Raw genomic sequence first — 15,321 nt, 5'->3', positions numbered from 1 at the left:
TTGCGTACACTATATTTTAGCACTTTTACTATTTTATGATTTTGAATATTGAATGTGCAGCAAAACAAAGCTTATCTGAAGGTACACTAATACACAACCATAATGCTTGAAATAAGCAATAATAATATCAATGTATTATAAATTTTTTGAAGAGGTTTTTTTCTGTGAAGTTCAGACTGCAATATTTTAAAAAATCTAATTTTGAAAAGTAGAGAATTAAGTTACAAATTATTAAATTCTTAAAATCAAATTATTAGTATATCGTATATCAAATTTAATTTGTTTCATGATATAGTGAGTAAAGCTAAAAACTCTAATATTTTATAAAGCAAAGGAGAAAAAGTTAAATAGATGAGTTAGGAACATGTGATTATTTTTTTGATCTAATTTCATAAATTTAAATTTGGTAAATTGATTTGATGAATATCTACTTTGCATTGCTAAATAGCATCGAAATTTGTGAGATTAAATCTTGTAGGAGAATATATATTTATTTAATATATTAAAGTAAGAGATATCTTGTATAAAATTTTAATTAAATCAAAGTAAGATGCAATCAGTCAATAGTAACCTAACTTACATTAAAATATTAACACAACATAAATATATCAGTATTCACTGCAAAATCAGTCAATCTTGATGACAGACTGTGCTTGATCAAAATATCAAAATAATTAATTTCACTTATTCAATCATGGCGCAATGCCAGAATTGGTGGAAAGGGCGCAAATTTCATTTTGGTTAAACATTATTTAGGGGTAAGAATATAGTAACTAATAGTTGAGAATCTACGTTGAATTTGCTTTATATCATTAATTTTCTCTCTCTTTATTAGGAGTATAAGTTTTTATAAATATTCTCTCTCGTCTATTTCCATATTCCTATTTCGTCTATTGTTACGATTTTTTCTCCTTCAAAATCTGTTGGTCATCTTCCCTCTTTGGGCTCTTATTGAAAACAATTTCTCATTCATATTAGTGATGAGAAAATATATCTACAAATTGAAGGCCCCACCACAATAGGAAGCATGGAAATTAAAGGAAAACAAAATGGCAGATAAAATAACGGGAATTGAAGTTAAAAAATTGCTAGTCATGGGACGAAACAAGTTAAATACACTGATAAGCGAAAATAAATAAAAATTCACTTAGAATATACTAGTATAAAATAAATAGCCAATTATTTAAATTCTTCTTTAATTAATGCAGAATGATATATGCACACCAAGTGTTCGATTAAAGTCTTAATTAATTGTTGGGGTTAATTCAACATCCACCAAGTTTTTAAACTTTTATCCTTGATTTATTGGAGTTGAGGAATGATATTTCCATCAATTTTAACTCAAAATTACTGTGCAAACAAATGGAGACTTTCACATTGCAGAATATACATAATGAAGATCACCAATTACATTAAATAGGACAAATACTAAGAAGATGATATTGAAATCATATTGCAGAAAACAAAATAAGTCCAGAGAAGAAAATAAACTACTTAGAACATTGTAAACTGAATTAAACATCGACGGAAATCAAAATAAACGAAATGCTTAGAACATAGTAGTGAACTGAATTAAACATCGCTTGAGCTATCTTGGGTTAACACCACAGGGAATAGGCTGGAAGATCCTTCTTGATGAAAATAAGATTTTGATGAAAATATCTTATTTGAGTGAGTTTGGGAAATACCAAACAAAATGCAAAGTTCATGATATTATATACCAATTTCAAAGTTCATGGGAAATACCAAATTTTAGGCAAAATTCATGGTTTTAGATACCAATTTCCCTTAAATAATTAATATTATAAAAATACATTATAATTTAAGGGATATTATCTTTCAATGCGAGCGATAGTAGATTCATACGGATATCCATATTTAAAAAACGACTTAGAATATATCACATGATTAAAACTATTTGTAAAATTTTGTATTAATTTCAATCTCGTCCAAATATGAATCAACTTTTTTTTTTCTTGATTTACAGTAGCACTAGAAGAACCACAATATATTTTCGAAAATACCTCTCCATAGATCTAAAATCTATACATAAGGGACTATATTCGAGAAATACGTTGGAGAATAATTAATGTGTAATTCCACATAATTGAGATTCATTAATGAAATACATATGAAATAAACACAACGATTTTTTAATAATATACTCCTACAACAATATAATTTAATATGAGCATGAATTAGCACAGAATTTAATCATAATTCAAGTATTCAATAATCGAAGAAACGATGATTTTTCTAATATACTCCTAGACCAATATAAACAATTAAAAAATAAAAACTACTCCATGTAATAAAATTATTCAAATATAATCAATAAACAATGTTCATTGAAAAGCGGGCAAATAAAATCTGCTCCGCCTTCTACTTCCTTCCCGCCTTTTCTTTCTTTCACTATTACAGAAAGTTAAAACTCCATAACACACCCATTCTTATTTTTTTTTCTGGAATCTGCTAAATTTCTTCACAAGAAGTTTGTCTCTGGACAGTGAGGTGAGGAATGGCATCCCCAACAACTTCGACTCAAGATTATCATGCGAACCCGGAGACTCCACTTTCAACTGGTGGTAAGTTTATGGTTGTCGTTGTCATTAGTCTAAACTTTTATGTATGAAATAAGACACGGGATTGAATAATGAGTTTATGTGTTAGAAGTTTTATATGAAATGAGACACAAGATTATTCTGGTATTGTCCTCTTTGTTGCTAATGCAAAAACTTTTTTTTTAAATTATAGATGCTGTTAGAAGGGATATGATGCATGAACTTTTTGGATCTTCCGCCGAAAGCGAAAATAGCATGGAGCATGAAGTTATGAATGAAGACGATGGAGATTCCTATGAACTTTCAAACCAAATTGAAGAAGATGGAGATGAGAATATGGAGGATGAAGAAGATTTATTTGGAGCTGATAAGCATGCATGTGAAGAGTTGATGAAAAATGGGCCTCAATCTGGTTTAGAGTTTGAAAGTAGAGAACGGATCTTTGCAACATATCAAGCTTTTGCGAAGGTAAAGGGATTTAGTATTATAACAAGAACTGCACGTAGTGATAAGTATCTTTTGCTCTCATGCGGAAGGGCCCGAAAGCCAAATGCAAAGAAATACACTAAGAAAATCAATTGTCCTACTCGTTTGAATGCGATAAAACAGGACAACGGCAATTGGAAGATTTCAACATTTTGCAATGAGCATAACCACGATCTAGAGCCACAACTTTCTGAATTTATGCCGGCACATAGGCACCTGACAACTCATTTGAAGGTCCTTTTAGAGGCATATGACCGTGCAGGATCAAGGTTATGTAAGAGTGTAAGAACGATGGAAGTTCTTGCCGGCGGGCCATCTAATTTAGGAGCTTCGACGAGAGATTGCAGAAATCATGTTGACAAAATGCGGAGGCTAAGACTAGGAGATGGAGATGCTAATGCCATTCAAAAGATGTTTAAGAGGCTGCAGCAAAATGATAGAGACTTCTTTTATCTGATCGATATTGGTGATGATTCTAGACTTCGCCATGTCATGTGGATTCATCCGCGGAGTAGGGCTGCATACCAGGATTTCCACGACGTCGTGAGCTTTGACACGACTTATCTCGTCAATCAATACAATATGCCTTTTGGAACTGTTGTGGGGGTTAATCATCACCACCACTCCATTCTATTAGGATGTTGTCTATTGAGCGACGAGCGTGCAGAATCATTCAAATGGTTCTTTAGTAATTGGCTGGACGCAATGGGAGGTGTTCAACCGACGGCAATTTTGAGTGATCAAGATGAAAGCATTACGATCGCATTGAGAGAAGTATTGCCTGACAGTATCCACCGCTTCTGTTTGTGGCATATTGTTTCGAAGAGCTCCAAGAAATTCAGAGGTATCGCTAATTTTGAAATGGCTTGTTTAGATTTCAATCGAGTGATACATGGCAGTTTTAGTATTCCGGAATTTGAAAATAATTGGCTCGATTTTCAAGTTAAGTATAACTTACATGAAAATAGTTGGATAAAAAACTTATATGAAATAAGGCAAAGTTGGGTGCCAGTATACTCAAAGCACATCTTTTGGGCTGGCATGATGTCGACTCAAAGAAGTGAGTCAATGCATGCATTCTTCGATAATTACATCAATTCGAGGAGTACTTTGAAAATCTTTGTTGAGCAATATGAGATTTGTATCGTCGATAAGATTCGAAAAGAGCTTCAAGCTGAATATTCGACGAAGTGCAGGCCTATCACTTGTGTGTCAGAGTTTAAGTGGGAATCACAATTTGCTAAGGTATACACTAATAATATCATGGAGCTTCTTCAGAAACAAGTGAAAAAGATTTGGAATTGCAATCTCATTTTGTTGGAGTCAGATAGTAGCTCAATGGATAGATATGATATTACTGAGACACGTACATCGAGCAAGTATCCCTCTCCCAACGAGCTACATTTCATGGTTGAGCATCGGCCTGTTGGGGGCTATTTTGATTGCAATTGCAAGAAATTCGAGAACAAAGGTATTTTCTGCTGTCATATATTGAAGGTTTTGGTATTCAAAAAAATTGATCATGTCAGCGAAAGATATATTTTACGGCGATGGCGGAAGGATGTATATAGGCCACATTTTAGCATTTCTTTTGCGGGTGCATATCCACACATGTCCAAGGAGTATAAACAATTTCAAGAGATGGAACAAGAGTTTATAAAATGCAGCAATTTGGCAATCGATTCGGAGGAGAAAATCAGTTTTGTCAAAGATAAGTTCAAAGAAATTCAAAGAGATCTTAAGAGATGGAAACCTGCCGGCACAATTTCTCTTCGAAGCCAAAATACATCTGAAGCAATAGAAATTGATGCAGGTAATATTCCCATTTTAGATCCGGTTGTTGTCACTCGCAAAGGAAGGCCAAGGACTGCTCGATTTAAAGATCCAGCTGAAAATAGGAAAGGTCGTGGCCGTGGTCGTGGTCGAGGTCGAAGTGGAGTTCGTGGTCCTTCTGTAAGTTGATATTCCTATATTTTGTGTTATAACTATGTGGCATATGCATTATATTGCCACGAGTTTAGTTGGTGGTATGGAATTTGAAATAGTTACTTTGAGATTGTTCTGATATGCTTTGTTTAGTTTGACAGAAACAATTTATTTTGTCTTGGAAATCCATCTTGTGAAACATTTGTTTTTTCATATGTTATTGATATCAGAATTTAAGTAATTTGGTCTTGTTATCTTTGGAAGAATGTATCTAAAGTTTTATTATGTTCCTTTGAAGTGCTTGATGTTTTTTACATATGATTGATTTTTTCTGCATTATGAACTGACTCAAAACTAAGGGAATTAGTATTTGCTTACAATATACCATAATTTTATGTTCGTTAATCATTGTTGCCATTCAATATGAAGAATATCCTAAGTTTGGCTGTTTAATGGGAATGAACAAATTCATCCTTTTTTCATTGAATTTTGTTGGAAATGTGATGAAAACAAATTTTCATGTAAATTTAAAATTTTTCATCTACCGTATATGTTGATTCAAATAAATTTGCATATTTGAAATTGCAGATTTGATACATTGAAGTATTTAGGTATTTTGTATTTAAGGATAATTTAGTAATCAAATTATATTATAACCAATAACAAAATCAACGTGAACAAAACTGATTTAGGCATACAGAGTATTAAAATTTAGGGTTGTTATGTATTTACAGTTTATATATATTTATCTTTATTATAATAGAATACCACTTTTTTTAAAAATATTTTTGGTTTTATTACTATAAATTTTAACACTTTTAGTTATTTTGCTTAAATAAACTAAATCTTAGAGTATATAAATATATATGAATTGTTGCCATTGGTGTGGGAGAAGAAATGAGAGAGAGGGGAGAGCGAATAAATATGGATTTTTGCTGATAAAGTAGGAAAATTGTGGACGTGGTTGTTGCAATTTATGGGGAGAAGAAAATGGAAGTGAAGGAAAAATTGAAAAAATAACGCATGAAATAGAGATATAGATATGGATGATTGTGTTGGACAGTTGGCATTAACATCAATAATCATGGAAAGATGAAATGAGAGAGAGAGGGAAAACGAAGAAAAACAGGCGCCAATTTGGAAAGTTTTGTTATAAGGGCAACAAAGTAAATGCAATTACTATTGAATCGGACATTATAAATAAACCGGTTTTTTTATATTAAACCAGAATTTTGGTTGTCCAAATTTTGGTCACACAGTTTTATCGTTATATTAAATACTTATATATAAGTGAATGGGTCCAAAACTCCTAGTATAAAGTCTACATCAGAAAAAATATAACTTGGTGACCACAAAAAAATGCACATTCTAGATTCAGCTGTCTGTCACACCTCACTTTACTATACTAAAAAATTAAATGAAAAACTCATCCAATGAAGAGAGGATGAGATGCATAGATATTAGTTAGCTTTCACCCAATATAAATACCCACTTCCATACTCCACAAAAACCAATATCTTTTTCAAATATTTTGCATTTTTCAACTACCAAAACTAAATTATAAAATCATTTTATTTTATTTCCTTTTTTTGGCGATGGGGCATAGTCTGCTGGAGGCGTTGAACGTGCGAGTGGTGGGCTCCGGCGAGAAGATCCTCGTCCTCGCCCACGGCTTCGGCACCGATCAGTCGGCGTGGCAGCGCATTCTCCCCTTCTTCCGCCACGATCACCGGATTGTCCTCTTCGATCTCGTCTGCGCCGGCACCGTCAACCCCGATTACTTCGACTTCCGCCGCTACACCTCCCTCGACGCCTACGTCGACGACCTCCTCTGCATCCTCGACGCCCTCCGCATCGACCGCTGCACCTACGTCGGCCACTCCGTCTCCGCCACCATCGGAATCCTCGCCTCCATCAAACGCCCCCAGCTCTTCAACAAGCTCGTCCTCGTCGGCTTCTCCCCTAGGTCATATCTCTCATATTCACAAAACCTAATTTCATAATTTTTCCCCAAATTTTGGAAATTCAACTTCTGCAGACGACCTAATTTCAAAATAATTCCCGATACCTAGATGGTAACTGGTTCAATTTCTGCAGATTACTAAATGACCTAATAAAAAAAAAAACAATTCCGCAAAAATCGGAGAGTCTAGACTGTAACTGGTTGAAAATTTCTGCAGATTCCTAAACGATCACAATTACCACGGGGGATTCGAGCAGGGGGAGATCGAGGAGGTGTTCTCGGCGATGAAGGCGAACTACGAGGCGTGGGTGAACGGATTCGCGCCGCTGGCGGTGGGGGCGGACGTGCCGGAGGCGGTGAGGGAGTTCAGCCGGACGCTGTTCAACATGAGGCCGGACATAACTCTGTTCGTGTCTCAAACCGTGTTCAACAGCGACCTCCGCGGCGTGCTAGGGCTGGTGAGGGTGCCGTGCTCCATAATCCAGACGGCGAAGGACGTGTCGGTGCCGGCGTCGGTAGCGGCGTACGTGAAGAATCACCTCGGAGATCGGAGCACGGTGCACATGCTGAACATCGAGGGCCACCTGCCCCACCTATCCGCTCCCAATCTGCTAGCGCAGGAGCTCCGGCGAGCGCTGCCTAGATAATACGGGTGATAATCCGGAGGATTAAATGAGGGACAGTTGGCGAATAATTGTGGACTCTAAATTAAGGCAATGTTTTCTTTTGGATAAGGATTTACAATACCCATGTGATTGTCACGTGATTGGAAGTGGTGCCTCTTTTCTCCTTTTTCTTTCGCTTCTTAATCTTTTTTTTTTTACTCTTTTTTTTTTTGTGTGTGTGTTTGTGAGTTTATCATTATTTCCATGAGAAAGGAACCGTTCATTATTTCCATGAGAAAGGAACCGTCGCCGCAAGGTATCTATCTGGTTTACCTTTTTGTTGCGATTTAAGTAAGTTATCCCCAGTTTGTGGGTGGCCCACAACTTGATTCCTGTGTTTTTCTGTCTTTTTGTTTTTTATGATAAGATTTTATAGAACGATAAAACTGTGTGACCAAAATTTGTTACCACATTAAAAGCAAAGCAAATGGTCCATACCACATTCGTTACCAGACAAAGTGAATGGAAACAATAGTTGGCCTTAGTCTGTTTCATAGACTAGTCAGTCTATAGGAGTGGTGAATATAAGGTCCAATATGTAATTTCAATAAACCAATATAAATGAAGTTTTACGCACCATTTAGATTGGTTAAAATCAATGGCGAGCCAGAATTTTAAAGATGGGGGACCCAAGTTACGGTCAATAGATATAGGGTTTGTTAGATGTAGGTGACGCTGAAAGCTTGAAATAATCAACATTTTCAATTCTTACGTAAGTATAATGGATGAAAATAAATTTTTATGATGTTTTGACGTCCACTATAGAAAATATAAATAATAATATACTTCCTCCGTTCCACAATAAATGTCACTCTTATTGTGGACACGAGTTTTAAGAAATATAAAGAAAAATTGGTTGGAAAAGTTAATGGAATGTGAGACCCACTTTTTATATTGATTTTATAATAAAATGTGAGTGAAGTGAGTTAGTGAAATGTGAGACCTACTTAGGGTGTCCACAATAGGATGGTCATGCCTAAGCCCAAGCCACAAAAACTTGGCCAAAGCCAAAAAAACTTGTCCAGGGCCACAAAAAAACTTGTCTACCCTAATAGTGGACAAGTCCAAACCACAAATTAATTATTTTATTCATTATTGGTATATTTTAATTTAACTAGAATAAAAAGTATCGGACTATAATAATTAAAAAAATGCATAATTTAAGAAAATAAATTAAAACCAAATCTTCGTTGTATTATAGAAAGGGAAAAATTAAAATTGAGATAAAATTGAAAAGAGTGGAGATTGGAATGAGGTAAAAAAAATTGAGAAAGAATGGGTATATTTATAAGAAATAAATAAGAAAAAAAAAATTCGAAACTTGGGCTGAGCCGCGGCTCGCGCCCAAGAGCCTCGGCTAGGCCGACTGCTTGGCGCGCCCATGGGCTATCCCCCCCTGCCGCGGCTCTGGTTGTCCTCCACTATAGGGAGCCGCGACTCCCTAATGTGGACACTCTTACCATTTATGATAAAAATGAAGTGTGACAATTATTGTGGGACGGACCGAAATGGAAAAAAATGACAAATATTTTGGGACGGAGAGAGTATATTTTAACAAATACTAGTAGAGTAGAATAATATTTTTAATTGTTATTATAAGTATAATGATAGAAGAAAACTATAACACATTGACAAAGATTTTGAATTAACATTATTAGTAGTGTAAAAGAGAAAAAATATTATGCTCTAAAAAATAGAAAGCAAGAGGGAAAAGTACACGCTATAATGCATAAATAGAAAGAAAAGAGAGAAAAGTTGAATTGAAAGAAGAGGATAAATAGTACTCCATCTGTTCCAACTAAGTTGAGTCGTATTTCTCTTTGGGATATTCCAACTAAGTTGAGTTATTTCTTTTTTTAACAAAAAATAAAACATCCAATCACTCTTAATTTATTCCACTATCTACTTTACTCTTCATTTATCTTTCCTACTTTATTCCTCTCTCCTATTTTTCAACATAATTTCTTAATTTTCGTGCCCAAAAGTTATGTCTCAACTTAGTTGGGACGGAGAGAGTACTCAACGAAAAGAGAGAAAAGTTGAATTGAAAGAAGAGGATAATGGGGCGAAGAGGTCAAAATGAATATGGAGCGAAGAGGTCTCAAACTCGGGGCATCCAGATAGAAGACGGGGCCCCTACATCCATCTGTGCGATTGAAATAACATGTAAAGCACATGTTGCATTGGTGGGGGGACCATGGGCACCCCGACTTCAACGTGGCTTCGCCATTGGTTAAAACATTTGAAAATATGAATTATATTTATAAAATTACATTTTTATTATTGTATTGAATAAATTATTTTATTTAAATATTTTCGATCCTAATAAATATAACATATATTTCGATTTTATTATTGTCTTGGATATTTGGTTATGATATAGTTATAATACTTTTGAATTTTCGGGTAGTTTAAGGATTTTTGTGATATGTACATATTTATATTTCTTAATCGGTTCATGTTTGGCGAAAATTCTATCTGAAATTCGAATGCACACTCTTATATGATTTGGTGAGTAACTATTAAGCTTTTGTTTAAACAAGGCACAACTTAAGACGTCAATGAATCACAATTTACTCGGTATGACGTTCCTTCTTTAATAGGTCGACAGTTTGACTCATCATCACATGCATGATAGAATTAAAGATTCATTATTAACATTTGAAAAAAAAATTTATTGTTATTTTAATTCGAAAAAGAAAACAGTGAAATTTGATTCTTAAATATTAATTGAAGATCTAAGACCATCTTCAAACATACATTAAGTTTCATTTTTAGTATATATACTTTCCAGTTATACTCCAAGCCTAAATGAAACAATACTAGTACTAAATATGGATGTGTTGTAGTGCTACTGCAAATATTTTGTAAGACATACTAAAAATGGTGTATTTTAATTTGGTTTAAACGGTTAGAATTGGAAGTGTGACATATACTTGAAAATAAGTTTGAATTTGTTGTAAATTGTTGGAGATACAACAAATCTCATTTTTAGTGTAGAAAACCTAAACCAATTTTTGTGTTAATCTACGGAACAACATCAAATATGGGTATATATTATAGCTATTGCAAAAATTTATAAGAGATAGACTCAAAAATGGTGTAAAGTTTGAGTCTAAGAAAAAAAAGAAAAAAAATTACTACTACTTTTTAATAAATATATACTAAAACTAAATTTAAATTTAGCACAAATAATTGAAAATGATCTAACAAAAGAATATGCCACCTGATTATAATCTGTTTCAGCCTTAGTTGTTTCGTTCATTTCCATGTAACTGATTAAACTACTAAGAAATTTCTTATAGTACGAATAATGAAGCTTGTACAAAGTCATTTTAGTTCTAATTAAGACGAATGAAGTTGATGGTAAATCCAAAAAAAAAGTTTTAATTGGAGAGGAGACATTCAACATCACCACAGCTGAAAAGATAAAGAGACATTTTGGTCCACATCCCAACTACATACCATAAGTATAAATATATCGCATGCACTTGATTGCTACATCCATTTCGTCTCATTCTATTGGGAAAATATACTAGTTTCGTCTTAATCATCATATGACAAAATCAATTCATATTTCATACTCATATGGTAATCAATATCGATAGATTAACACTAAAACTCAAGTAAAAGTATAGAAGATTTTGAAGGTGTAAGCTTTTATTTGAGTTGAGCTATTTCATTGGGAAAAAAGAACTTACTTATTCCTCATTAAATACATAGTAGTTATATGGCCAACTTTTCTTTTAAATATCCCCAAATATAGGCAATATTCTTAATTAGAATTGTCTACAAATCTTCTTTTAAAAAAGTAACCACATTTACTAACGAGTTGTGGTGACCTCGAGGTCACGTGTTCAAACCTCACCATGTGTTGGGAGACTTTCGGCCTTAGTCCACAAACCCGATCGAGCAGGATTAATCGGATTACGCCAAAAAGTGATTCAGTATACCTATGATCAAACAAAAAAAAACTCATTTAAAATATGGATCGTGATAAATACTCACTCCGTCCACAAAAAATAGGGCATTTTCTGCACTCGTTTTGAAAAAATGATAATAAATAGTTAAAGTGGAGAGAAAGTAAAGTACGAGAGAGAATAATGTATAGATCTCTACATTATTCTCTCTCGTACTTTACTTTCTCTCCACTTTAACTATTTATTATTTTTCCAAAACGAGTGCAGAAAATGAAAGTGCCCTATTTTTCATGGACGAATGTAGTACTATACATAATTACATGCTAATCATTCTATAACAATATAAAAAAAATATTAAAATTCTAAATTAATATCAACATTTTTTTAAAAAAAGCTATTGTTTTAATTGAATAATATATAATCATTTCAAATTAAGCTAGAAATCATTTGAAAATTTGTTATAAAATTTACATATCATTCTTTCATATTGCTGTATAATAAGTATTATAACTAAAAACAAAATTAATTTGTAATATAATTAAACTTTAAATTTGAGAATATTATATATGCATTACGTATATTTATCTTTATTCTTATTTTGAAGATACATGGGAAGGTATTATATGCATTGGCGGACACAGTAAGGCAAGACAAGGGGCTTAAGCCCCTCCCAAGAAGCTTTTTTGTTGAATTTTCTATTTCTAATTTTTAAAAAATTTTCAAAACCTATGTATCAAGCCCATGCCATTTGAGTGATGCTAGAGACTAAATCCTAGAAAGTTTTATGGTTGGAAGGGCTGAACTATTGCTAATAAAGTAAAAATTGCAGATGAAGTCAAAGAAAAATTAATGGTAGCCGCCGCTGCGAAGAAGATGAAGAAAATGAACTAGTATAATACTAATAATAAAGCAACCATTTAATAAGTAGTGCATCAAAAATTGAGCCCAAATTAACAAGTCTAAACTAATTTTGATAAATGTGTTATGTTAATTTTTAAATGTGATTTATATATGAAACATAACCAAAATTCTAAATTTACAGCTTAATTTTCAACCAATTCTATATCTTATAATAGGGTTACTTCTTCATCGCAATATTCATCTAAATTATATAATTCACAAAACATTTCGATTTATATATTAATTTATTTTTATCTATAAAATATTTATGCATTGTACATTATATTTGCCTGCGAAAAAATGACATGTTTTTCTATTTTTATTCGTTCATCAAAATTATTCTCTATGATAAGTTTTTCTTCCTTAAGGTGGAACATAATTTCCACTAACACTATTTCAAACACTTTTATCTCTATCTTTTTCTTATTTTACCGATTGTATCAAACCTAGTACCATCCACGATCAAAAAAACTATTTATCGTAGATGAATGTAGTATACAGTGCAGCCCTTGCTAAAATAATTTTCTGCGTCCGCCACTGATTATATGTTGTTGAACTAATAAATAAAAGCACATGTGTGTGATTAAATACTAACTAATTTACAGTAATAACTAATAACTAATATTAATTTTGTATTTTAAAAATATCAACACAAAGAACATAAATTTATCAATCTTCTTGTGTTGATAAACTCATGTCTTTGTGTTGATATTTAAATTTACATGTTGTATTTAGGGGTGTGCATTCGGGTTTCGGTTCGGTTTTTTGCCAAAACCGAATCAAAACCGAAAAACCAAATTTAGTTCAAAATCCAAACCGAACCGAACCCGAAACACCGAAAAACCGAAAAACCTGAAAAAAAAAAACTGAAAAACCTGAAAAAAATAAATATAATATAAATATATTTATATATGTGTATTTTATTTTATTTTATATATACTAATAGAATATTTATAAATAATATAAAATTAATATTACTATATAATATATATTATATAGTAGAATATATTAAAAGAATATATATATATATATATTATATATAATATAATATATTAAATTAATAGAATATATATATAATTCTGTTTTTCGGTTTTTCGGTTTTTTTCTTCGCCCGAACCGAAAAACCGAATTTTTTTTATTTTTAAAACCGAAAAAAACCGAACCGAATTTCAAAATTTCGGTTTGGTTCGGTTCGGATATTCGGTTTCCGGTTTTTTTGCTCACCCCTAGTTGTATTGATATAATTATATCTTTGTGTTGATAATTTTAATACACAAAATTGAAAGTTATTAGTTATTACTGTAAATTAGTATTACCCTAACGTGATCCAGCATATAGACAATTGCATATCGTACGGAGTATTTGTCTAAGAATATTAAATGTGAGTATCTTGAGTTGAAAAGGTGAGAAAGTAATTTTTTGAAAAAAAGTTTAAACGTGCTTTTTAATAATAGTACTCTTTTCGTAAATGTCTCGCTTAAGCTAGGACTTTTTTCAATCTTAAAACTACAATTACTAAAAATAATTCATTAATAAAATTAAAAAAATCTAAGATGACATTAGAAATTCCTAAAATATTAAAAGTTACATAATTTAAATATCAAAATTTTAAAATGGCATAATTTAAATCCTAAAATAGAAAATACAAGCCAATGAATTCAAATTTTAGTGGAATCCACTACTCGTTGCCAAATTTGAATGAATTGAGGATAAAAAAGAAAAGAAAATAGAAAAAAAGTCATACAACAGTCATATTTTGGGAAGTGGGGAAAAAATTGAATTCTTTTTCTAATTTTTTTCTTTTAAAAAACAATTAAATTGTGAAAAAATGATGCCCACTCGCAGGGGGCGAGTGGGTGTCACGCCCTGCCCACGGCCCGCCACGTGGGTTGGGTGCGTGAATCCGTTCCAATGAGTGGCGCTCGCCTGCAAGAGATGCGGCATGCCGTGCCTACTGCACGAGCTCCGCTCTAAGCTAAGACAGTGTTGTGCATGCTCTAAAGTTATAAATTGTGTCGAATTTTACGTGTCATATTATGTGGATATGACTGCATGCTGCGTGGATGTTGCGTGGCTCGAGACATGTGAATCCAACACACACACAAAAATTCTTCCTTTAATTTTTACCTCTCCTAATTTAAACTTTTAAATTATGTGATATTTTTAATGTGATTATCACTAGTTAATTTGATATAACGATATTACTCATATTAATTAAAATAACACATAAAACATCGAAATATTCCTATTAGATGTATGACGCCTCCTAACTTATTTATGTGTCACGTCGATATGTTGCATCACCAATTGACCACTTAATTCATGAAAATATGGTCCCTACAAAAGCTTATCCATCCAATGTGAAATCTATTTATTCAAAAAATTTAAATTATGATTTACAAAAATGATAGAGTTACAAGATTTCTGATAAATTTTAATAATGAAAGAACAGTCCATGAGTGAAATATTTTCGCACATTTTTTTAGTTTCTTGCCATTATTTCATTTTTGTTTTCCTTAGGGTTTTTGTCAATTTCTTTCCACCTAAAACTTTCGTGGCCACACAAACAAAACATCACTTTTTTCTGTAAACATAATTACAAAAAATGAAACATAGCAAAAAAAAAACTTATATAATACTCGTACAAAAGATACTTAGAGACAATCTTTTCCAATAAAATTTATCAAAGGCCACCTACATAAATGTTCAATTGTATATGAAGGATTTTTGTAATAGCAAATCATTTTTTTTAATGAAAAATAGAGGATTGGATGTAGGGACACATATAAGTTGAAGAAGAAGAGTACATATGCGGGTGCAGATTTCGTACAATCACACAGCCTTAGGTTGGTGTGGATGTGAATGTTCCAATAATGTCTTCATGAAATATGACTCAACCC

General features: G+C 32.5%; 2 protein-coding genes across 2 annotated transcripts; both read left to right on the top strand.

Moving 5' to 3' along the window:
• Window positions 1–2,518: 2,518 nt before the first annotated feature.
• Window positions 2,519–5,009, top strand: LOC121809144 (protein FAR-RED IMPAIRED RESPONSE 1-like). The gene is made up of 2 exons (XM_042209686.1): window positions 2,519–2,585; window positions 2,755–5,009. The coding sequence occupies exons 1-2, from the start codon at window positions 2,519–2,521 to the stop codon at window positions 5,007–5,009; spliced, it is 2,322 nt and encodes a 773-aa protein (XP_042065620.1).
• Window positions 5,010–6,320: 1,311 nt separating this feature from the next.
• On the top strand, window positions 6,321–7,731 carry LOC121809659 (probable strigolactone esterase DAD2). The gene is made up of 2 exons (XM_042210408.1): window positions 6,321–6,939; window positions 7,154–7,731. Exons 1-2 carry the CDS (start codon window positions 6,569–6,571, stop codon window positions 7,581–7,583), a joined length of 801 nt encoding a protein of 266 aa, XP_042066342.1. The 5' UTR covers window positions 6,321–6,568; the 3' UTR covers window positions 7,584–7,731.
• The last annotated feature ends 7,590 nt before the right edge of the window (window positions 7,732–15,321 follow it).

Source organism: Salvia splendens, chromosome 6 (assembly GCF_004379255.2).
Source record: "Salvia splendens isolate huo1 chromosome 6, SspV2, whole genome shotgun sequence".
Taxonomy (NCBI): Eukaryota; Viridiplantae; Streptophyta; class Magnoliopsida; order Lamiales; family Lamiaceae; genus Salvia; species Salvia splendens.
This window is presented reverse-complemented; position numbering and strand designations above follow the sequence as displayed.